Source organism: Nilaparvata lugens, chromosome 3 (genome assembly GCF_014356525.2).
Source record: "Nilaparvata lugens isolate BPH chromosome 3, ASM1435652v1, whole genome shotgun sequence".
NCBI classification, from domain to species: Eukaryota; Metazoa; Arthropoda; class Insecta; order Hemiptera; family Delphacidae; genus Nilaparvata; species Nilaparvata lugens.
The window spans coordinates 54,624,833-54,651,640 of record NC_052506.1 but is presented as its reverse complement, the minus strand read 5'-3'; the positions used below and the strand labels follow the sequence as shown (position 1 = coordinate 54,651,640).

Here is a 26,808-nt window from a genome sequence, read left to right as displayed (position 1 = left end):
TTCATTCCCATTTCTGAGAATGAACACAATAGACTTAGTTTTGTCTTCATTGAGGAGGAAACGATTGGCAGAGAACCAGTCCGACGCAAATGCCCCAGTCTCCACCATAGCTGCCCTCAGTCCTCCCATCTCACGACCAGCATTGAAGAAGGTGGTGTCATCCGCATAACAGACAACACACCTGCCATCCACCTGAGCTATATCGTTAACTGAAATAAGAAACAACAGAGGCCCCAGGACAGAGCCCTGAGGCACTCCACAGTCAACACAATCCCTGATCTCAGAGAGAACTCCATTAGCCAGCACCGCCTGTCTGCGACCCCCCAGGTAGGCCTGAATCAGTTTGAGAGGAGACAGTCCCACACCATAATGCCTAAGCTTGTCCACGAGAATAGCATGATCCATTGTATCAAAGGCCTTGCTGAGATCACACAATGTGAGCCCAGCAGGTCCACGTGCCTCAAAGCAATCAAATATTTTGGAAAGCAGGAAATCTACTGCATCAGTGGTGGATCTATTTCTCCTGGAACCAAACTGGGTGGTCGCAAACAGGCTGCACTGGTCACAATAAGCAAGGAGTTGCTCAGCAATAAGGATTTCAAATATCTTCAATATAATAGGCAGGATGGAGATAGGCCTATAGTTAGTAGGATCATGCCTATCACCCTTCTTAAAGACAGGCACTGTCTTAGAAATTTTAAGCCGAGAAGGAAATACAGACTGCTGGAAACACAGATTAATACAAGCAGTCAGGGGAGAAACAGTAAGAGCTAATACATCCTTAATAGTAGCACTGGTCATACCATAAATGTCTCTACTAACCGAGTTGCTCAAACAGTTCACAACTCGAGTGACATCCTCACAAGTAATATGGCGCCAGGTCAATAGCCAAAGAGCGGGGGGCCGAAGCCGAGAGCAGATCGGAGAGCAGCTTGGATCCCCTCGCAGATACCGCAAATAGAGCTGGTCCATGCATCGTGAAGATCATCCACAGATACCAGAACAGCACCAGGAGCTGGCACACCTGCAGTGGCCCTGATGATACCCCAGGCAGCTTTGTACCTATTGGGTGCCCGGTCAATCAGCTCAGAGTTGTAGCGCATCCTGGCCGCATGAGCAGCCCGCTGGTATGATCTCCTAAGTCCCATGTAGGTCCGTTTAGAGGACAGAAGTCGATCAGCCCGAAACCGCTCATATACCATAAGAACCAGGTCAAGAACGTCAAGAAGGTCGTCCGTAATCCACAGTGCACCACGTTTACCAGGCCTTCCAGAGAGGAAACGTTTTAGTGGAAAGCAGTTATTGAAGCCAGTCAGGAGTCTATCAAAAAACGCTGTTGAAATTGGGCTGCGCATCAGGATGATCCTTCAGAAAGCTCCAGTCAATCAGAGTCAGATAATGCAGAAAATGCTCGCGTCCACCCTGTGTGATGGGTCGCACCCAAGTGAATCGATCACACCCTGCAGGTATAGAGGCAGGGAGGTGGAAGTTGGCAATTCCACATTGCAGCCGAGTGCCAGGTGGTCACTGAGGAGAGGATTTACAATTAAACAACTAATGTTATTGCCAATGTTCAGATTTGTAATCACATTATCGAGGCAAGCATCCAATCTAGTGGGCTGCCAGTTAGCCACATAGAGGTCCAGAGATCTAAGTAGGTTAACAAACTCCCTTGTCCTGTGGTCAGCCTTCAACACGTCAATGTTGAAGTCACCGCCAACAATTATGTTAAAACCTGGATTTAAGTTAGCTAACTGAATGACAAGTCCCTCAAGTGAGTTGAAAAAATTTTGAAGGCAACCAGCTGGTGACCGATAAACTGTAACAATGTATAACTTCGCTTGCAACAGGGATACATTGATGTATTTGACATACATGATATACATTATATATATACATGATATATATTTGACATGATATACATTGATATATTGATGGAGTACAAACTGCGGGGGCACTTTAGTATATTGGCTGCGGAATCTAGCATTGAGACCTACATAGATCAATAGAGGAGGTCAAGATGAGATCAACCATGTATAACATTGTTGTCGATTTCCAAAGATTAGCTGAAAAAACATGGCAGAAAGTTCAAAATTTCTATATCAATTTTTATTTTGTTCAACTTGTACTTTTTAATAATTACTCTGAAATTATTTGAAAGCAATATAATGTTTTTTTGTAGTCTACTTCATTGATTGCTGAATTTGTAATCTACAAAGTATGTGATATATAATATATATATACCGGTCAACCAGGAATCAACCAGGAATATATATATACCGGTATATATATATATCACATACTTTGTAGATTACAAATTCAGCAATCAATGAAGTAGACTTTACAAAAAAACATTATATTGCTTTCAAATAATTTCAGAGTAATTATTGAAAAGTACAAGTAACCTATTTAAATCATGAAAAAAGGAAATTATCATCAAAATAGGTTATGTCCATTCAAAAATAATAATTCTTGGGGTGATAAATGACCAGAACCTGAACTGGGGAGAGCATACAAACTATTCAAGCAACAGGCCCTTTATCATCATTGTACAGTCATGGTAGGTAAGAAAATGTCAGAATATTGCAGATGAGAAAGCAGCATTGGTTGCATACCATCCCCCGTTTGCCTCTTCTCTGATATATGAAGTAGTATGTGGACATATAAATTTTTATTATTTATCATTTTTTTATGACTACAATATGTTTTAAACTATAGTAAGGTCCACATTATAATGACAGTATTTGATCAACTTTGGTTTGCTATCCTTGTCTATCATTCGACAAAGCCGGTGGTACTATCCTTTTCCAGGTCCACAACGATGCCAAGTATGTTTTTGACAGTGTAGAAATATAATTAATTAATGCAGAGAATCAGCATCGCTATTCTTTTATCTTTATCCACTGCCATTATAACGTGGACGGCACTAGTGCAATCTTATGTAAAATCTGACGAGGAATTCAATGAATCTAATTTCAGGTTTGTAGCTTCAGTAGTTTTTGAGATATTGCAAAAAATGTGCAGAGAAGTGCAAATTTTTTGCTTTAAAAAAGGTTAACTTGTTTTCATGATGATTAATAGGTATTTTAAACTATTGGATTTAGTAGAATGATAAATTCTAAAGGAAAAATGTCCAGTAACTTGATAGCCTAAACTCAAAATTGTTCAGATATTTGGGCAAATAAAAATATTGCAACTCCATTTTTTGCTTCCTAGGGAGAAGTTAGGTTAGAAAAAGCTTAGGTTAGGAGGAGCTTTGATCCAGGAAAATATGAGGTAAGGAGGTTAGAAAAATCTTAGGTTAGGAGAAGCTAGGGTCAGGAAAAGCTTAAGTTAAGGAGATCTTAGTTTAGGAAAAGCTTATATTAGGAAAAAAGCTTAGGTTGAGAAAAGATGAGTTTAGGAAAAGCTCAGGTTGGGAAAAAGCAAAGTTTGGGGAAAGCTTAGGTTAGAGGGAGCTGGGTCTGAGAAAAGCTTATGTCAGGGAAAGCTTGGTTAGGAAAACTTGCATTAGAAAGAGATCAACTTAGGAAAAGCTTAGGTTAGGAATAAGCTTAGGTTGGGAAAAGCTTAGATTAGGAAAAAGCTAAGGTTAGGAAAAGCATAGGTTAGGAAAAACTTGGGTTAGGGGAAGCTGGGTCTGGGGAAAGCTTGGTTTAGGAGAAGTTTGGATTAGAAAAAGCTAAGTTAGGAGAAGCGTAGTGCAAATTGGAACATTCTAAAGGTCGTGACCACAGAGACATGGTAGAGATGTTGTGTAGACCATAGAGAAAAGATGAACAGAGGCGCACTGATTGAAGGAGCATCATGGGATTAGTTGGTGGGCCATGATGGGTTATTTCAAGCGGGAGATTTCAAATTTGAGTGGGTTATGGATAAGGAAAGTGTAGATTATGAATTGATAGAAAAGAGGAGATTTAAAATTAGAAATCCAAAATGAAGTAGAATGAAATTAGAAAATTGAATTATAGATTTGAATTGGAATTAAATTTATTTTTATTTTTATTGGAAATTTATTATTAATTTGATAGCTGTGAAATTTCTTATATTTATGATGGAATTTATTTCAATTTAATTGGATAGTTGGTGTAGAGTTGATAGTTATGGAACTATTGCTGTCTGTTAAGACCAGGACTGGAAGCAGCTCCAAGCACCCAAATAAAAGTCAATTCTTTCATCTTGACATCTATGGAGGGGGCTGTGGGAGGGCACCCTCCCTATGGAGGGTGGCATGGACTTTGACTTTGAAGCATTGGTCAAAGTTCTTGTTGTGCTCAGAGCCATGGGTAGGGATGGGTAGGGAAGTATTATTTTTAAAGGAAGCCCTGTGATTGTTGATCTGGAGGTTTAGGGCAGTGGTGGTTTCACCTATGTAGAAGGTAGGACAGAAGTTGCAGGAAAGGAGGTAGATGCAATTTTTGGAGATGCAATTACTGGATTGATGGATTTGGTGGGTGTAGTTGGTGATAGGACTGGTATAGGAGATGGAAGAATCAGTGATAGGACAGGTTTTACAGCGGGGGCGTTTGCAAGGTAGGGTACCAGGTGGAGTTGGGATTTCATCAGAGGTGAGTGATTTTATTTTACTGAGAATTTTTACGAGATGAGACAACACTTGTAATAAATCACAATAAATCAATAGGTCACTTTGCAAAAAATCGACATTTTGAGAAGTGACCTGTTTGATTGGCTGGCAAATGGCAACTGGCGCAATTATGCTATGTGCATCACCCTTCAATTGCCCCCTCCACCACACAACGCCAGACAACAAAGGGGAACATTGATATAATGTCCGAACATTCCGCCCACCTTGGAAGAATTTCCAATAACAAAAAAAAAAAAACAAAAACTACCTATAATGAACCCTACTAGGGAAACTAGGAAAAAAGGTAAATATCTTCACTTCTCAGGGGCCATTGAGGAGACTTATACAAAAGGAGTAGGAGGCCCATGGGAAGGAGAGGATGGGACGAGAAATAATGACTATATACAACCACTATAGATAAAAACAAGATACAAAGCAACTTGGGAACCTTTCTCACATGTAAAACGAGAAACAAAAAAAAAACTAACCACTAAACTTATTGAAGTTCCCTTCAATAAGGCCTAATTTTTATCAATAGGGAGGAGACATACCCTATTGACAGCCCTAGTTAGACTTCCCTTTGCAGTCTGTACCTCCACCACTCTCACAACTCCATGCTGTCCAGGGAATATCTTCGTTATTTGGCCAAGCCTCCAGTGTAGAGGGGGTAGGTTACTTTCCTTTAAGAGAACCATACCTCCAATGTTAACATTACTTTGTTTTTTGTACCATTTTGTTCAGGTTTGCAAGCTAGATACATACTCCAATTGCCAACGTTTCCAGAATGAAGATACAATTCTTTTGAGTAAACTTCATCGATTTCTTAAGTTCACCAGTTCAATTGATTCCTCTGGCTCTGGCCAAACCTTTGGGAGTTAACACACTTAAATCTCTTGGGTCTGAACTAACAGGGGTCAATGGTCTTGAATTCAATATACACTCAATTTGGGTTAATACAGTACTGAATTCCTCATACGTTAGAATTTGATTACCCACTTCAGCCTTGAGCAATCTCTTAGTAGATTTTATGCCTGCTTCCCAGATTCCTCCCCAATGTGGAGCTGCTGGAGGATTAAATACCCACTTGATTCCTCGATTACCCAGCTCTCTAGCCATCTCCTCATTGAACCTTGATGCTTTTGTGAGCTCATACCATTGTGACAGTTTTCGGCTTGCTCCCACGAAATTGGTACCACAATCACTATACATAGTGTGAACAGTGTCTCTTCTTGCTAGGAATCGTTTCATAGCAGCTAGAAAAGCATCTGTTGATAATTCTGAGACTAATTCTAGATGTACAGCCCGAGTTGAAAGGCAAATAAATAAACAAATGTATGCCGTATATATTCTAGCCTTCCTCAGTCACCCTAGTGTTATATCAAAAGGTCCACCATAATCAACCCCTGTATTTAGGAATGCCTTGACTCCTTGCAGCCTGGCAGACAGGAGGTCTCCCATGAGTGGTTGTTGCCCAGTTGGTTTTGTACGAAAGCATTCCATGCATTTAATTGTTCTCTTACAAATTATGTCCCTTGCTCACAAGATCCAAAATTGTCTTTGAATGACTGCTTGCAAATTAGCTGGGCCAGGATGTAAATACAGTTTATGGTACTGATCTATAATTAAATTTGTCATGTGATGAGTTTTTGGGAGCAACAATATGGGTATTTATTTCTATCAGATGGGCTTGAATTTCTCAGTCTTTCCCCCACTCTTAGTAACCCAGTTGAATCCATAAAAGGGTTCAACTGTTCAAGACTTTTCGTTTGATTGTATAGCAGCTATAGCATCAGGAAATGATTCTTCTTGTACTAATGCAATTATAGAGAGCATTGCTTCGTTCAACTCTTTGGTGCTCAATGGACCTGTATGTTTTCTAGCTTTATTACAACAATTGTGAATGAACCATTTAATCCATGCTGTCACTCTCTTCAATAAAATTTATAAGAAGAATTTATAATATAATTTATAAGAAGCTCATGGGAGGGCTCTTCACTCTGTGTTGCTAGTGTAATTTTTCTTGCTTCCAATTCAATCTGTTTGGAATTTTCATCATCATTACCGTGGAGTTCGTGTGGCCTGCACTCCAGTGGTTTGGCTAACCAATCAGGACCATTCCACCACAGAGAATTACCAACCAATTCATTTGGCAATAGTCCACGACTAGCACAATCAGCAGGATTACATTCGGTTGGCATATATCTGAATTGCTCTGTAGACAGGTTGACTTACATGATTTGCCACAAATGTAGCCCAACGATGAGGTGAAGACCGAATCCAACTCAGTGCCTTGGTTGAATCAGTCCAAGCTGCAATATAATCTATGATTATAATTTTTGAGAGCACTTCTATGCTACCATCCTTCAATGAGGCTCACAAATAAACCACTCCAGCAAAGCCGCGTTCTGAGCTGTCAGAAAAACCATGCAGCTGTATATTTTCACAAAGCTCAAAGTTCAAGCAACAAGGAATATTCAGTTTTTCCAACAGGGGTAATTGGTTGCAAATAAACTCCCATTCACTACCTGCAAGGATGCTAAAGTTGATAAAATGTTTCATTTTGTAGCTAGCTTGGATGGAACCTTTACCCTGTAGAAGAGGTTGTCACCAATTGGATTCCACTGGAAGCCAAGAATTTTAGTGGTTTTATCAGACTCCAAAGTGAAATATTTTGCTTCAATAGCATAATGCTCAGGAGGGAGATTTGATAGAATGGCAGGATGATTGCTGGCCCACTTTTGCAATTCAAATTGCCCTTTGCTTAACAATTCAGTAAGCTCGGACTGCAGTTGCTTGGCTGCTTCCACTGATGGGACTGATGTGACTATATCATCCATGTAAATAGAAAACCGTAAAGCTTCAGAGGCTGCAGGGAACCTTTGTCCTTCATCTTCAATCAACTGATGCAAGGTACAAATAGCAAGAAATGGAGATGATGATACACCATACGAAACAGTTGTTAGAGTATACTCTTTCATTTCTTCTCTATCATCAGCTCGCCAAAAAATCCGTTGGAAGTCATGATGTTTCATATTCAACGAGATATTTCTATACATTTGTCTAATATCACAAACAATTATTGCCACCTCCTGAGATCGAAATCTCAATAATAGACTTGAAATATCTAATTGTAAGCTGGGCCCCAATGTGGAGAATCTCATTCAATGAAGGACCATTTTCAGTTTTCATTGAGGCATCAAAGACTACCCAAAATTTACTGATATTTTCATCCTCTGTTATACGACAAATACAATGATGAGGAATGTAAGAATTGTATTTTCTGTTTGGTTGACTGGTTTGGGTGCTAGCACCAGGTGCTTTTGTTTCAAATAATCCTCCATAAACTCATTATACAACTGTCTCAATACAGGATTTTTTGGTAACCTATGTTCCAATAGTATAAATATTTTCAAGGCTAATTCTCGACTCTCATTTAATAATTCTGGTGTTTCCTTGAATGGTAATTCTACAATGTATCTACCAGTATTCAAACGACAAACAGTTGTTTTGTATATCTCTTCACAGGCCATTTCACTTTCCAATAATTTTTTTGTCATAGGTGGCTCTTCTACAGCCCAAAATCGCTCCAACAACTCTTTTAAATTAGAATTGGAATACGTGCACAGATTATTTGAGATAGTAGAACTCTCCTCTGATACCTTACCCATCAGGCAGTAGCCCCATACAGTTTCTAGGGCAGATGATGCATCCGCTGGACCAATCACCCTTCTTCCAGTCAGAATGAAGGGGAAGTATTCAGCACCCAATAGAATATCAACCTCCTCTGAAAAGAAAAACTCAGGATCTGCTAGATCCAGTCCTTCAATATGTGCCCAGTATGCATTTCTTATCTGATTTGTAGCTGCTATCTTGTTGACTACCAACACGGTAACTTTTAATGGAGGGGAGTTCGGTGTTTCAAATTCACAGTTAGTGATTTCATCTGCTACTTCCAATTTAGTATCAGATAATCCATAGATTGGCAAACTATGTGTTTCCTGCACCACTAAACCCAGTTTTTTCTTGCATCACCTTGTAATAAATGACTCGGTGCTTGCACTACCCAATAATACTTTGACCATATGATAATTGCCTTGATTATCTCGAACTTCTGTTCTAACAGTTGATAACAATACTATGGAACTCTTTACATTCGAGAAAACTTTCGTAGCTGAGTCAGTAACAAATGTTTGATGGCTTTGATCAGCGGCATTGTGCACGTCTACCCTGCTCATTTGTTTATTACCGGCCAATGTGTTGGTGTTTTCAACAGGCGGCTGTCTCGGCTCTAAATGGAGGAGCGAATGATGACGCGAATTACAGTGACTGCACGGCTTCCTTCTTCTACAATCTCTAATAAAGTGCTCTGCCAATAAACAGCATATACATAGTTTCCATTCTATTACACGTTTTAATCTATCAGATGGTTAACAATCGTAGCTGAAGCTTTGTAATTTCCCATAGTGGGTTTCAATTTCCCAAACTGCTTACCTGAGGAGGCTTCTGACGATGTAGATGAACCCAATAAATCAGTGTATTTGGTAGCTCCAAAATAACAGCTTCATCATTCAAAAATATTTGGAAGTTTTTCAAATCGGATACTGTTCCATTTCTTAGCAGTCTCTGCCACTTCTCTCATAATTCTTCAGTCAGTTTTTAATGTAAGACAAATAATAATGGAATCAACCAGTCGTTAACTGAATGACCAATTGGTTTTAGTGCGGCAATATACTCAGCTAAAAAAGTGATAAATTTTCGTAGCGAGTCTGGTTGCTTATTAACTGCTGGCATATCAAAAATTGCTTGCAAGTATGCATCAGTCAGCTTGTAAGAGTCATTGTAGCGATTCAATAATATTTTCCATGCCTCAGCATAATGATCACTTGTCAATGGGACTACAGAAATGACTGACAGTGCATCACCTCTCAGTACAGACCAAATCTTAAACCTCCAGTGCAATCTGCAAACTCCTGCAGGGAGTACAGACACAATGATATTAAAAACTCCTTGAGTTTTATACTTAATTTTTTATGTTCTCTATTACCTGTAATTCTAAAGGCAGCATTGTGAAGTATTTCCTTTCCATGTAGTGCATCTTTTTCTTGAAAAATTCTAACCTATGTCTTTCCGTTATCCTCCCAAATCTAGTATTGTAGCAATGAGTCTCATTCCGTAGTTCTTCTACAGGGTAATTCCTGACATACATAATAACATCAAATACTTATTGCCCATAAACTGAAAGAATGCCAAGCTGCGAAAAAACCAGTTTTACAGAGTCCATTCTTTTTTAGATTCATCATTATTCTTAGTGCTTTTTTCTGTTGAATGAGAATTCTATCAAGATTGCTCTTGGTCGTGGCTCCGTAGATGCATAAAACATAGGCCAGATGGGAGTGTATTAGTGAGTGATAAAGCGTTTTCATAGTTGGAAGACTGCATTTATTTGACATTTGTCTTAAATTATTATACATAATATTTGTCTTAAATTATTAAAGCATACAGCCCAGGGGAGATTTTTTTGACTACCTGACAAACATGACTATTCCAGGATAAATTACTGTCGATTTCTAAACCCAGGAATCTTGTACCGTTTACTAATTCCAACATTTCATTATTAATAAGGACATTTGGGCAAATTTCATTTTTTCTCTGATTTGTCGAAAATGAAATTACAACTGACTTCCCCCCATTTAGAAGAAGGTTCCTGTCATTGAGAAATTTATTCATAAGAGAAAGGTCAGTTGCGGATGTCTCTTCTGCACTTTGCAATGTATTACCTGAGAAGATGACATTAGCGTCATCTGCATAGAGACACAAAGTTGCTTGCTCTTGGAAAACTCCAAGGCAACCCCTTTATGTAACAGATGAATAACAGCAGGCCCAATATTGTCCCTTGAGGCACACCATAATTCAAATGTCTAATGTTGGAGCAATATTGGTTTTTGCGTTTCAGTTTCATCTATATGTTCAATCTCTACAAATTGCAGCCTATCTTTCAAATAGGAGGAGAACCAACTACGCTCCTTTCTGTTCACTCTCAAGGCGTTTAATGAGTCTATCAACATATCATGCCTCACACTGTTGAAAGCAAGGCTCATATCTAAGAATGGACCTATAGTTTTATCTCCCCTGTCTATAGCACTGATGATAGAATCGATGAAATCCACTTCGGCTGTTACCATGGATTTCCCCGATTGGAAGCCATGCTGCTCCTTGTCTATTAAATTATTTTTTTCCAGGTATTCCATCAATTGAATATACACTACCCACTCAAATATCTTTGAGAAAAAAGGTAAAATCGATATTGGCCTAAAACATGCTGGATCCTTGACATTACCCTTTTTAAATATAGGAAATACAATTGTATTGCATTTGCTTCCAATGTACACCACTGTTCACAGGCGATATACCGAAAGCTGCTACAACTGCAGATGACTGCAGTGATGCAGCAAATCGTAGAGGCCTCAAAGGCAGGCCATATGCTGATGGCCCTGTCACTTCTGCCTGCAGATAAAATTACTGCCGGCGTAGGTGTTGTCAAATTATATGCACAGCAACAAAATCTTGAAGAGGAGTTACAAGATATTCTTGAGTAAGTCTTAATGGCAAACGTTTATAATGATTCAATATTATTATGATATATCATAGTCAATGTACAATGTAAGCTACATTGTTTTCTCTTTATCAGCCATTACAATGAATTTGTTGGAATATAATAATTCATGTAAAACTATATTTTGTATTATTTCTATTGTAATGTCAAAATTATTTATGTGTTTGAACAACTATGGTGGCAGCACTGTCATGGTGATTAAAAACACATTCAGTATGTAAAATCGTTTTCTTTGTGAGTTTTCCCTTGTCAACTATTTATTCTTTAAAAGTAAAACTAAAACTTTATCAGGTTATGGGCCCAGATAATGGCCAAAAACGTAAAAACAAGTAAAAAAGTTTAATCTTAAAACAAGTAAAACATGAAAAGTGATTATTGGTTTTTCTCTTAAAATAAAAGTAAAAGGTAACCTCAAAATGGCGATGATGGACAGTGAGAACTATGTGCATAAGCTGAAGGATGCAGATTCATTCACTATGTGGGAATTGGAAATTTAAATATTACTTGAAGCTAAAGATCTGATGGATGTGGTAGATGGAACTGAAACTTCAGAACAACAGGGTAAAAGTGCTGATAAGATTAAGATTTTCAAGAACAAAGATTCAAAAGCTCAACATTACATCTTGATGACGCTGTACAATGATGTAAAAATACATATTATATCGTGTAATAGTGCCAAGGAAATGTATGACACATTGAAAACTTTATTTAAACGTGACACAACTCAAGAAAAATGTGCTCTTCTTCAAGACTTTTATACATGCAAGTTCTCTACAGATAAAGACATGATGGGTAACCTAAGATACATTCAAAACATCACATACAAATTGAACAGACTTGACCAGAAAATCGATGAAACAATGGTGATTACTAAAATACTGAGTGTACTCCCAGAACAGTATAAACATTTTTCAAGTGCGTGGGATTCTACAGTAAACACGGAAAAGACTTTGGATAATCTAAAGGCTAGACTTCTCCAAGAAGAAATCAAATAAATGGTCAGGTGAGAGCGAATCTCTGGCGTTTAAAACAGTAAGACAAGAACGAGGTAAGATCAAGGCTTCTACTTCCAATAGTAAGACAACAAAATGCTACTCCTGTAATGAATATGGACACATTCGTAATAACTGCCCAAATAACAGGTCTAAACAAAAATTTTGTACTTATTGCAAAAAGTCAAATCATTATGAAAAGGATTGTTTTTTGAAAAACAATAGGTCTAGTGATAACAAGTCATGTAAAATCTGTAAAAAAACTAATCACAATGAAAAAGACTGTTACTTTCATAATAAGGCTCAAAGTAAAACATCTTTTCTAACTCAAGTAAATAGTTCAATAAGTTATAGCCTAAAAGCAACTGAGGCTCAGGATGTCTCCAATAAAGTATTCATCATAGGTTGTACACCAAACCACATGACTAATGATGTCAGTATTTTAGATAATGTTAAAACATGTAAACAAACGATATCTGTTGCCAAGAAAGATCAAAGTATAATAGCATTAGCTTCAGGAGTTGTAAACTCAGAACAGTGTATACTTAAAAATGTTACATATGTCCCAGATCTCACTAATAATTTAATGTCAGTAAATGCAATTACCGAAAATGGTGGAAAAGTTTTGTTTACTAAAAGTGAAGTCCAAATCATGAAAAACGAAATTGTTATTTTGGAAGGGAATAAAAATAAGCAAGATTTATATGAAGTTCAATTAAAAGAAGAAATTAAAAATAATGTAACTATTGCAGAATATGCCAGTAAAATAGGTAATCATGACAAGGCTATAGTGAATCATATTTCTAAGAAGATTGACAAAGATTCTGAATCCAGTTTCTCAAATCATTCAGAAGCAATGAATTGGCATAGGAAATTAGGTCATATTAATTTCAAGAATCTTGAAAAATTATCCAAAATTTCAGTAGGAATTCCATCAAATGTATTAAATATTTGTGAAGAGGAATTTTGTAATATTTGTCCAAAAGCCAAACAAGTAAGAAAACCTTTCAATTCCATAAGAAATAGAGCATCAAATTATTTGCAAGTAATTCATTCAGATTTATGTGGTCCTATTGATCCACAAACTCATGATGGTAAAAATTATTTTTTACATGTGTTGATGATTTCAGTCATTTTTGTAAAGTCTATTTGTTAAGATCTAAGAATGAAACTGCTACTTATTTGAAAGAATATGTATATGAAGCTGAAGCTCATTTCAATCTCAAAGTTGCTAAAATCAGGTGTGATAATGGTGGGGAATATATATCTAATTGCTTGAAAAATTGGTGTAAATCACGGGGAATTGTGCTAGATTATACTATACCCTTGTTAGAGACAATAAGGTGGGCTTCTAAACACATGACTTAGTAGCTCAGAAAAAAAAATTGTTACCTTTAAAAGCGTCTTGTTCAGGTATGGCGGGTTCACAGTGGACTGTAAGAGCGTTCTTCTCGTTCTGGTAGGTGGTAGCACGTTCAGATAATCAGGACTCACTTGCATTGGTGATGATGAATACATGGGCCCATGTCGCAGCGAAGAGGTTACACAAAGAAGATCCAAATCTAGATATTTAGCGGAGTACTCTCACAATAACTTTTCCTAACTAGTCGCGGTAGTAGTTTAAATTCAAACAAGCGAAGGGGTAATACATTAATAACTTCTTTAAAAAGAGAAACAACCATGTAGCGTCAGAACAGCAAGCTTCCTCAAAAGGTGGTTACAAGTAGTGGGGACTGGGGAGCAAAAGTGGAGAGAGAGCCAGAGAGAGAACAGTGCCATCTACATATTGAACTGGGCGATCTCAGAGCAGCTGATGGCAGTGGCATGCTAGATGGCCGTGGGTGAGCACGGTTGATTCAAATGGATGGCCCATACATACCCCCCCCCAAAAACGAACAGTTTTTAAATTGGGTGAAGCAGCAACAAACACTGTACATTGAGGCAGGGCGGGCGGCAATAACTAGATGGCGATGGGTCTGCGGTCTTGAATACAGTGAGCCGAGAAGTCCAGAGCAATGTGGTGTGAACACGGGAGCGTGACATGAAGACAAGCGGGGCGGGGCACAGCACAAGTTGCGGAATGCGCATAGACATGAACTGCGGTGCGGTCATAGAAGTGGAGATGAGCGTCAACAGAGGTACGGTCATCAAAACAGCTAAGTGGAGCAAAGCAGCAAACAGCGTTGCGGTCATCAGGATGTTGTGGCAAAGTAGATAACACAAGGCGGCGACAATGAAGCGACGCGGACAGTCACAGGTTATGCGGGTAAAACCAAACTATTTACAATAACATTGTTAGATTGTTCTAAATGTGAATTTTATTTGGGTCTCTGACAATATTACCAGAGGCGCATTTGATTGTCACTATTCTGACAAGTCCATCTTTGCCAGGGTGCAGCGCTACAATTCTACCTTGCGGCCAGCTTAGCGGCGAGGTGTTGATTGATTTGACTACAACCAAATCGTCAATCTGTAAGTTTCTTTCATTAACCTTCCATTTTGTGCGGTTCATTAGTGTGCATAGATATTCTTTTGACCATTGGCTCCAGAAGTATTGCATCATTTTGTTACAATATCTCCAATGGCGAGTTGATAGTATTTCTTTAGTCTCTATTGGTTGTGGTGGTGCGGTCAGGGGTCCACCTACTAGGAAATGGCCAGGTGTTAGAACAGAAGTGGCTTCTGCGGGCTGTGAAGACAGTTCAGTTAGCAGTCGGCTGTTCAAAATGCTTTCTATGCAGGTGAAAATTGTGTCAAATTCTTCATATGTGAGAGCCTTGTCTCCAATACAGCGATACAACAGCGTTTTAGCGGATTTGACGGCAGCTTCCCACAAGCCTCCATGGTGGGGTGCATAAGGATGAGTTTCCAATTTATGCCATAGTTGGACAGAAAACAAGTGACATCAGAGGGTAGTGATTCCAAAAGCTTGGCCAATTCATGCATTTTTCTAGTGGCGGATACAAAAGTTTTGGCATTGTCAGAACATAGCGTATGAGGCGTACCTCATCAGGCAATGAATCGTTGTAGTGCCGCGATAAAGTGGTTGACCAACATAGAAGACAGAAATTCAAGATGAGTAGCTTTTGTGGCAAAACACACAAATATGCACAAATATCTTTTTGTAGTTTGCGCACGTTTTAGCAGAGATGTCTTGCAGACAAAAGGTCCAGCAAAGTCCAAGCCAGTCACATTGAATGGTTTGTTGATGGTGAACCATTCGGCAGGTAGTGGGGCCATGCGTTGTTGCAAATTTGAGCGGCGAAATTGGTTGCAGATGATGCATTGGTGTATGACACGACATACCTGATTACGAGCTGATAATATCCAATATTGTTGGCATACTGCAGATTGGGTGGTGCGAGGACCAGCATGACAGCTCATGAGATGCTGTTGTCTAATAATGAGTGTAGAAACATGTTCATTTTTTGGTAACAATAACGGATTTTTAGTTTCACTGGAAATAGGTGCATTCTCCAGACGACCAGATAGGCGGATCAAATTCTCATGATCAATATAAGCCTGCAGAGTCAATAAATGTTTGGGGCATTTTTCCGAGTTTAACTCATTTATTTCCTTCTGAAATTTGACCTTTTGCACAACTTGTATAATGAGCCTTCTAGCAATCTCCATTTCAGAGGCAACAACATCAATAGCAGCAGGGTGCGGTTCACAATCACAAAATTTTTGAATTAATTTGTTACTATAGTCACAGTGGGCGATCTTGATTCTGTTAATGAAGTGTAGTATATACACAAAAATTCGGCATAATTTTCCAAATTTGGATACACGTTCACAAGCGGCGTATAGCGGGTTTGCTAGCGGTTCATCTTGGGTAGTTGCAAGAATATACAGCAGGTTTGACTTCATCTCAGGTATTGTTTCACTGACAATGTGATTAGACACAGGAAAATCAACAGAGAGGCATTGAAATGCGGCAGAAGCATGCCACCAAGTATGACAGGAAACGAGTTCAGTTGGCAGTAGTCCACAAGAAGCAATATCAGCACAGTTGTTAAGTGAGGACACATGATTGAATAGTTTGGGTTTCACTAATTGAGTGATTTGCTGTACACGATTAGCAACAAAAATCTGCAGTTTGTAAGTAGGCGTATTGATCCAGTCCAAGGCAGTTCTGGAATCAGTGTAGAGACGAATTTCCAGCAGGTTGTATGCTGATAGAGTTGATAAAATGACATATACAAGTTGTGCTAACAAGAGACAGCCTTTCAATTCCAATCGAGGGATTGTCAGGGTTTTGAGGGGTGCAACATGACTCTTGGTGGCAATAAGACGACAATCAATAAAGCGGTTTTCAACTTCTTCATGAAGGTACAAGCAGGCGGCATATCCTTTCTCTGAAGCATCGGCAAATCCCAACAGTCTAATTGAGGAATGGGAACAAGCTAACAATCTTGGTATGCGAATCTGGTGTAATTGGTTGATAGTGGTAACCAAGGATTTCCAATGAGTTAATAGTGGTGCAGGAATTTCATCATCCCATCCAAGGCATTCAGACCACAGAGTGTGAATGAATAACTTAAACAATAGAATAAGCGGTGATAGCCATCCCAGTGGGTCATAAATTCGTGCAATGAAAGTGAGTATTGTTCTTTTTGTGCTTTTTTCAGAAAAGGCAGAGATGAAATATCGGAAATCATTGGCAAGTGGACTATACACAATGCCAAGGACTTTGGCGGTTGCAGTATCATCAAACAGGCATTCCTGATTGCTCAAATATTCGGGCGACATATACTCAATCAACTCAGGTGTGTTGGAATTCCATTTCCTCAATTCAAAGGAGGCGAGTGACAATAGCTCATTGAGTTCTTTGATAAGTGAATGTGTGGTATTCAGGTCATTGCTTCCGCCAAGTATGTCATCGACATACGCTTGAGACTTCAGTACTTGACTGGCGAGTGGGAAAGCTTCACCTCCGTCCTCCACTAATTGTTGCAGAGTACGCTGAGCAAGATATGCGCTAGAAGATACTCCATAAGTCACTGTTAACAGTTCAAATTCTTGAATTTTTTCTTGGTGGATGGGTTTCCAAAATACGGTATATGTTGATGCTGGCGGTCTTCAGGCCTCAGCAAGATTTGTCTGTACATCTGTTTGCAGTCTGCAAGGATGACAAAGTGGTATGAACGAAAGTGGGTTAATACTTGGACTATGTTTGTTTGAAGTTTGGGTCTAGGCAGCAACACATCATTAAGTGAGAGCCCATTGGCATCTTTGCTAGATGCCTTGAAAACAACTCGAATTTTTTTAGTGTTATCGTTTTCCTTGAATATTGCATGATGTGGGATGATGTAATCTACAGCGGAATCAGCGATTTTCAAGTGGCCTAGGTCATGATACTCATGCATGAAGTCAGAGTATTTGGTTTCAAGTTCATCAGATTGACTCAATTTTTTCAGTAGTCCTAACTGATTGCGGTATGCCTTGCTGCGGTTATTGCCCAGAGTGGGAGTGCCAGGTTTGAAAGGCAGTGCCACAACATACCTTCCTTCAGAGGTGCGATAAGTAGTGGATTGGTACAGTTTCTCACACAACTCATCTTTGGGCGATGACTCTTTTCGAATGGGGATGGCCTCTTCGGTTTCCCAAAATTTGTTCATGACAGTGTTGAGCTGTGCTTCCTGTGCAAACATAGTGTAAATGAGCTGCATTTTGTTGAGCGGTGCGGGTGAGTCCTCAATATTCAATCTACCACTTAAAACATAACCAAAGATTGTGGCAAAGGCGGCAGGGTTACCAGGAATAATGGAATTTTCTGCGGATATAAAGATGTTGGAGTATAAATCGGCACCAATCAGTAGGTCGATTTCAGCAGGCTCATCAAAATAAGGATCAGCAAGGTCCAGATGCACAAACGAATTCTTTAGTGTGGGGTGAAGCGGAAAGACAGGAAGATTACCAGCAATTTGATCTAATACAAGAGCTTCGGTAGAAAGAGCAATATGAAATTGAGGTTTGGACAATATTCTTAACTGCACAATGCCTTTGACAGATGTCCTTTTTTCAGAGATTCCATTCAGTTGGATTTGAGCGGGCACAACAACTAAACCCATTGCGGTGGCGGCTCGGGTGGTGATAATGGAGCGCATGGAACCAGAGTCCAACACAGCACGCAACAAGGAGGGTTGATTGTATTGGTTCAAGACTGTAACGACAGCGGTTCCAAGTAAAGCGGAAGCATGTATGGCATTCACCTGAGCACAGCCACTAAAAGTGTGTGGTATAGAAGATACAGAACTGTTTGTTACATATTGTGCACTGAAGGCAGGGCTTGAACTTACGGGCGGAGATGCACAACTGTTGACTGGTGGCAAACTAGGAGGCAGATTAGAGCTGATAGCCAGGTTTGGTGCGTTGCTAGAATGTACATGATAAGAGCTTACTGGCGGTTGCGGTGGGGCAGCGGCAAAAGTCGGCACAGGTAGCGGGCTGAAACCAGGAGAAGGTGCATGGTGCACGGCGTTTTGGCTAGTACCGGTATGCGGGCGTCCATATTGATTTGGTGCTTGCTGTGGCTCAACAAACCGGTGTTCAGAGCGTTGTTCTGTAATGAGTAATGATTGAGGATTATTAGCATTATTGCACAGAAGCGTATGATGGTTATTAGAGTGGCAATTCTTGCAGCAAATCATTGAGTTGCAATTTGCTTTCAGGTGAGACCCTAGGCAAACAAAGCACCTTTTGTGTTGCTTCACAATTTGATTGCGTTTGGATACTGATTCTCTTTTGAAAATGTTGCATCTATACAATTGATGTCCTTCTGAACAAAGAACACAAATGCCACCACTGATTGGATACCTAGTTTTAGTTGAAGAGAAGGGCTGCTTTCTCTGTTGATAATTACTTGTGCTAGGTTCAGCTTTAACAGAAACGGGATCTACATATTCAATGCTGGCGCTAATTACTTGGTCATATTTGCGGGTTAGTGCGGTCACTTCCAGAGATTTTTCTTGACTAGCCACAAAACTCAATAAACGGTCAAAAGTGGGAACTTGATCATTTGGTATGGATTCTTCAAATTTGGTGTGGACAGAAAGCGGTAATTTGCAAATACACATCATGGTAATCAAAAAATCAGCTTGGTTCAGGTTCATGTTAAATAACGATCGTTTGGCTGAGCTGAGCTCAATAGAAATTTTTTTCAAAGTTTCAGCCAGAGTAGTAGAAGGAACAAAGGTATCGAATTTATTATATAAACTATATGCTTGATACCGGATATTGTTGTATCGTTTGTGCAAGCTGTCATAGGCAGCTTTGTAACATTCAGCAGTGTTGGGGTAATTTTGAACCAAGGTCAAAGCATCACCACTAAAATATGAAGTTAGAAGATGGTATTTGGCCTCACTGGAATAGTCTTAACTGGTGTGAACAGCAGCATCAAAAACATTTTTGAAAGCATTCCATTCATGAGGTTCGCCTGAAAATGTAGGTATCTGCAACTGAGGTTTCACAAAATTATTAATTGACAGTTCATTAGCGGTAACAGCAGGTTTAGGAACGGTATCAACCAGCTTGATACTATCAAATCTGGTTTGGAATTGGATTTGCAGTTCAGCAAACTCCAAGATTACTTCCTCAGATAGTGACTCTTTATCCGTTTCCTCATATTCACTCATTAATTTATCAAATTTTTTATCCAGACCAAAATAAAATTCACTACAAGTCATAGGTACTTGTTCATTGTACTTATCAGCTAGAGAAGATATCGATTGGTGTAACCTTCTTAGCTTATTCAATAATGGAAAATTTGTCGCCATGGCTGTTATGGATAATCATACAGAAATAGAAAAATAGGTTACTAGATTGAAATTTACAATCGAAAAAGTTCAGATTAGCAGTCAGAAAAGTTTAAGTTAATGGCCGAAAAAGTTCATATTTAACAAGAAATAGCTCAAGATCAATGTTCAAAGTCAAAAGTTTGTAGTTCAATATTTACAATTAATAAAAGATAGGTAATTCACTATGTTTAGCGGTAAGAAAACACACAGTTAGCGGTAAAAGTTTGTAGCTGACTGTTAGGCACTGAAGTTCAAAACCAAAACTTTTTAGGTTATATTGAACCAGGTGTAAAAGTTCGATAGTTAACAGTTCGATAGTCGCTATCATAAGTCACTAATTGATGTTTTCAGATTTCGATACAAGATGGCGGTCGAAAGCGTCCGAATCGAAAATTTACGATTTTCCAAGAAAACTCACAAAGAAAATCTCAGAATAAATTTAAATGAGTGTATTCACTGTCCGTAGGTCGCTTTTCCTCCAATATCAGGCCCAGAGGACCAGGTTTCATGTTAGAGCCAATGAGGTGGGCTTCTAAACACATGACTTAGTAGCTCAGAAAATAAAATTGTTACCTTTAAAAGCGTCTCGTTCGGGTATGGCGGGTTCACAGTGGACTGTAAGAGCATTCTTCTCGTTCTGGTAGGCGTTAGCATGTTCAGATAATCAGGACTCACTTGCACTGGCGATGATGAATACATGGGCCCATGTTGCAGCAAAGAGGTTACACAAAGAAGATCCAAATCTAGATATTTAGTGGAGTACTCTCACAATAACTTTTCCTAACTAATCGCGGTAGTAGTTTAAATTCAAACAAGCAAAGGGGTAATACATTTATAACTTCTTTAAAAAGAGAAACAACCCTGTAGCGTCAGAACAGCAAGCTTCCTCAAAAGGCAGTTACAAGTAGTGGGGACTGTGGAGCAAAAATGGAAAGCCAGAGAGAGAACAGTGCCATCTACATATTGAACTAGGCGATCTCAGAGCGGCTGATGGCAGTGGCATGCTAGATGGCCGTGGGTGAGTGCGGTTGATTCGAATGGCTGGCCCATACAACCCTATTCACCCCAACTAAATGGAACTGCTGAACGAATGAGCAGAACATTAATGGAAGAAGCAAGAGCATTAGTTTTTTATTCAAATTTACCCAAAAGTATGTGGGGAGAGGCTGTATTAACATCTGCCTATCTTATAAATCGTAGTCCAACTGTTAGTATTGATACAACACCTGCTGAAAAATGGTATGGTAGAAAACCGGATTTGAGTAAATTAAACATAGCAAAGAGGCAATTTTTGTAGGATATGCCCCAAATGGTTATAGATTATGGGATCCAGTAAAAAGAAAGATTTTTATCTCGAGAGATGTTTTGTTTAATGAAAAAGAAGAAATGTTCTATTCAAATGAAACTGTAAAAGACCAAAATGAAATGCTTGTAAAATGTAGACAAAATAGAAATGATTTTGAAAATCAGAGAGAACAAGAAAATGTACAAGAAGCAGAGATGATGAAGAAGGAAAGGTATGTAGATTGAAGAAAGCCCTTTATGGATTAAAACAAGCCCCTTCTCAATGAAATAAAAAACTAACATCTTTTCTAAAGCAAGAAGGTTTACATCAACTAAAATCTGATCAATGCATTTTCAAAGACAGTTCAAATGAACTTTATTTAGCCATACATGTAGATGATGGAATTTTGATGAGCAAGGATGAAACTAAAATGAATAATCTATTGGATAAATTAATGAAAAATTTTGAAATGACAGTAAATGAGAATCCAGCTATTTATTTAGGTTTGGAAATAAGACAAAAAAAGAAGGCATTTTTGTAACACAGACAAGCTATTCTAAGAAAGTTCTTGAAAATGTTAGTATGACTGGCAGTAAATATCAAATTCACCCATAGTAAAAAATGACCAAATTGAAAAGCTTAGAATAGATTTTCCCTATAGAGAGGCGGTAGGTAGTTTGCTATACCTACTTAACTAACAAAACAAGACCTGACATGTCTTTTGCAGTCAACTATGAAAGCCGGTACTTAGATAACCCTAGTGCTAAAGATGTACAAAATGTTAAGAGAGCCCTAAGATATCTAAATGGATCAAAAGATGTTGGTTTATTTTTTCCCAGTTGTAAGTCAAATGTATTGAAAGTTGAAGCATATTGTGATTCAGATTATGCTGGTGATCTAAATGATGAAAAAAGCACAAGTGGGTATGTTATATTGTTGGGAGGAGCACCAATTATTTGGAGCTCTAGAAAGCAACCAATTATTGCCTTATCCACAGCAGAAGCTGAGTATATTTCTGCTGCAGAGTGTTGTAAAGAATTAAAATATTTGAAGACTATTCTTTCAGAAATGACTAACAAAACTATAAATACAGTACTTAATGTGGACAATCAAAGTGCTATCAAGCTAATTAAATCAGGTCAAATGAACAGGAAAAGTAAACACATTGATGTCAGGTACCATTTTGTAAGCGAACAATTACATAATGGCATGTTTGAAATAAAATATTGTTGTTCAGAAAAACAGCTAGCTGACATATTTACTAAACCATTATGGAGTAACAAATTTTCGAAGTTTAAAGATATGTTGGTGACTATGTAAAACAAGTAATACAAGTGATGACTTTATAACAAGTAATTCTGATTAAAATCTTTATTATCATTTAAGAAATAACATTTTAGATGTAAACTGATTTTTTGTTAAAACATTTTGACATTAAGGAGGAGTGTTGGAATATAATAATTCATGTAAAACTATATTTTGTATTATTTCTATTGTAATGTCAAAATTATTTATGTGTTTGAACAACTATGGTGGCAGCACTGTCATGGTGATTAAAAACGCAGTCAGTATGTAAAATCGTTTTCTTTGTGAGTTTAGCCTCATCAACTTTTTATCCTTTAAAAGTAAAACTAAAACTTTATCAGAATTAACAACCCGTACGATTTTCCAAGGAATGTTAATTTGGAAATTTCCTGTAGGCCTATTGCGGTGTCAAACATTCATTGATTACTCTTCTTGTTCGTTGATTGTTTCGAATAATGCTTGTTAGTATAATGTTATGAAGTAATAATGGTGTGCATGTAGTAGAGGACTGAGAAAAATTATGAGATTTTGTTAGCTAGTCAGGTGAAAGAGGGAACCAACTACCTTGCCATGAAATAATGTGACAAATTTAACGTTATACTTTTTGATATGTTAGGAAGCTGAAATAAGGATGAAGTTAATGATGATTGTTGGTTTTCCAGATCATCTCAGAGACAGAGATGTCCCAGTAGCTCGATTATAGCCGCATGGTGGGTGGCATACAACACGTGCGGCCGCTGCGATGCCAGAATGCTGTCATTTTTGAGGCGACTCGTCATCTCAGGCAACAGCAATTTAGTGTTGCCGAGTTGCTGAGCCGAGTCTCTCATCTTACAAGAGAAATGTCTAGCTGGCTGCATTAGATAGGCCAAAGATCTATATATACAAACAGTATACAGTAAGTATTTATATAGATCGTTCAGAGGAGCAGCCCAGGTGGGCCAACCGGCTGAAGTAGTGACAGCAGAGCCCATTATGCCTCCACCAGATCAGGTACATTACTGTTGATGGTACCTTAAGGTATCCATAGAACATGAATACATTATACAATTACTATTATTGTCAATATTACTGGAAAAAATTGAATTAATCTGATTCAATAAAATTTATCTCAATACAGATTTTTGACAAAGTAGACTGTTAAATTTAAGAAACAAATCTCATGAACCAATTTAAAAAATCAATCCATTATAAATGTTAGAATCAAATAATAAAAATACAACAATATATTTCTACAAATTTTCATGGAGAAAGATACACCCATTAGCCTATTGGTGAAATGATGTTTGTGAAAATTGGTGTATTTTTATAAAAATGTCAAAGTGAATTTTAAATGGGAGTAATGTATGTCACAAACAGTCAGTGCCAATGGGTTAACCTTGACAATGACAATCACTTTTAACGTGAAATTTCATCATTGTCGTCTTCACCAATATTGGGTGATTTTCTTAGTTATAATTTATGGAAAATATTCTGTTTAATTGGAAGAGTAGGTTTGAAAAGGTTTGAGAGTTTTCACCTATCACCTAAAGAAAGTTATTGGTTCCATTTACCAATATCTTGAGAAATCATGAATGGGTTTAATGCCTATGAATAAGAACTCCAATTTAGAGCAAATCAAATTATAATTTTCACAAAACTTGGGCAATTGAAAACGCAAAAATAATTATCAGAACCATTAGATACATAAAACATAGTCTTCTTACAAGCTAAATACTCATCTGTACATGTTAATTTCATTTATCTGGCTACAGGCTTTCAACATCAAGCAAAACATTTAACACAAATTGAGAAAATGATGAAAATATTCAGATATCAATTAAAACATCTCAAACTTCACTTATATAGAAAAAATTCAAGAGGATAATACACAACCACTACAAGCCACCAGACATTTTTCTTGAGAGAGCTTGAAGGTTTCGGGAGACGCCCTAGGCACGTCATCATTGCTAACCCCAGGAATGGGAAATTACAAGTTTACAATTTACATTTATTATTCTCAAAAAAACTTTACTTTTAATCTGTTTTGAATTTATTTAACCTTTATATTGTTTATAATTATTTGTTAATTCAGAAAGAGAACTTTATTACCGTACAGTAAGTTATCCAACATTAGAACAGCTGATAAAATTTCAGGCAGATGTTAAGTCCACATATCGATTACACCGATATTGACTATCAAATTTTATTGATATTTGAATATCGAATCGAAGATTCGATTTTTATTGAAAAAATGTAATATTACAAGTATTATAAGGTCTCGTGAGACGGCAATGGAGCTTCTAATTGTGTATGGTAGCAATCAACCTCGAAAGAAAAATCTCATCTTCAAGGAAGTTACCCAAGAAACATTTTCGAATGCAGTTAAAAATTTAAATCTTCAGACAGTTTGGATATTTATGGTCTCTCTAGTAATATGCTTAAAAATATTATTGATTGTTTAGCTTCTCCTCTTACTTATTGCATAAACAGGTGTCTGATTGAAGGTGTTTTTCCAAGAGTGCTAAAATTGTCTAGAGTAGTTCCTATCTATAAGAAGGGAGAGAAAAAATGTGCATTTAGTTACCGTGCAATATCCCTCATTCCAATTTTATCGAAAGTCTTGGAATCTATTATCCATCCATGGTTAAGTCTGTGATTACTTAGAAGAACATAATATACTCTCGGATGCACAGTTTGGGTTCAGAAAGGGTAAATCTATCTATGCAATTGATGACCTAATAAAGCAGGTCCTTAGGGCTTTTGAAGAGAGAAATTATACTCAGGCCACTCTATGTGACCTCAGTCGAGCATTCGATTGCGTGGATCATGATGTGCTTCTGAGTAAGCTGGTTTATTATGGGATAATTGAAAGAAAGGCTGGGAACATTTTCGAGTCATTCCTTAGCAACCGTAGACAAATAGTGTGCATTGGCAAAAAAAATCACAGATAAAAGAAATAAAGTGTGGTGTGCCACAGGGGTCAGTTTTAAGGCCTTTATTGTTTATTTTAATGATCAATGTTTTGCCACTCTGTGTGGATACAGTACCCAATCCATACTGTATGTGGATGTTGCAACATTTCTCAATGCTTGCACAAACTTTAATGACCTTCAAGCTGTAGCTGAGAGCACGTTATCTCAAGTTTCAATTTGGTTGAGAACTTATGGTTTTTTGCTAAATAAGAGTAAGACTCAGGAAAATCTTTTCAGTTAGAGAAACTCACGTGTAGAGAGCAATTTGGATACTGGTAGAATAAAGTTTTTGGGTATTTTTATTGATGGCAAATTGACACGGGAGCCACATATCAGATATGTCAGTGTTAAACTGTCTACAGCGGTATACTTGTTAACAAACTTGATGAACCATGTTCCTGAGTCATTTGTGAGGTCTGTATATTTTGCATTTTTCCAGAGTACTATTTCATATGGGCTTCTATTCTGGGGAAATAGCGCACATGTGCAGGATCTTCTGATTCAAAAAAAGTTATCAGAACTATTACAAACTCTGACAGATTGGCTCACTGCAAACCATTATTTTTGTTGAAACAAGATTATTGACCATAATAAACCTTTACATATTTACTGTTCTCATATATACAAAAACAACATATCTAAACATAACCTAAGAAGAAATACTCACATAACACTAGGAGAAACAGGCATAGCGATGCTAGTATCAACACCTTTCTGTTAAAGCCTTTGGTATCGACACCTTCCTGTAGACTGAGTAAATCACAGAAAAGCTATGAGGTTATTGGAGTGAAAATTTTAAATAAATTGCCACATGATTTAATAGACGCTCCATTCCAAGTGTTCAAGAATACGTTATATAGTTGGCTAATTAAAAACCCATTTTATTCAGTAAATGAATTTTCAGAATTTATAAATCCTATTCTGTGAAATAGACTAAATACACATAAATAAGGAAAACTAAACCTCGTATTTAAAAGTTATGATATTACTGTGTTGATTAAGTTAGGTCTGCATGTTATGACTAAGTTTTATGTTGACTGTGACTATAATTGACTAGCTGTTTTGACGTTGTCTATAACTGTTATTATGTTGAATGACAATAAAATTCTATTATTATTATTATTATTTGTTCACATGTAGCTTCCCTTGCATTCCAACAAAAAAAGTTATGGTATTATGAATATGGGGATATGTGAAGCCAGCCCATCCCCCTAACTTAAATCAACTACAAACCGCCACAGAGAAGAGATCAGAGGGAACATTCTTACCGACTAT

The 26,808-nt window shown here is 37.8% G+C and overlaps 1 protein-coding gene across 1 annotated transcript; it reads left to right on the top strand.

Annotated features, from left to right (window-relative positions):
• Positions 1 to 4,515: 4,515 nt before the first annotated feature.
• On the top strand, positions 4,516 to 26,598 carry LOC120350493. The gene is made up of 3 exons (XM_039424053.1): positions 4,516 to 4,568; positions 10,987 to 11,177; positions 23,242 to 26,598. The coding sequence occupies exons 2-3, from the start codon at positions 11,017 to 11,019 to the stop codon at positions 23,393 to 23,395; spliced, it is 315 nt and encodes a 104-aa protein (XP_039279987.1). The 5' UTR covers positions 4,516 to 4,568; positions 10,987 to 11,016; the 3' UTR covers positions 23,396 to 26,598.
• Positions 26,599 to 26,808: the final 210 nt, after the last annotated feature.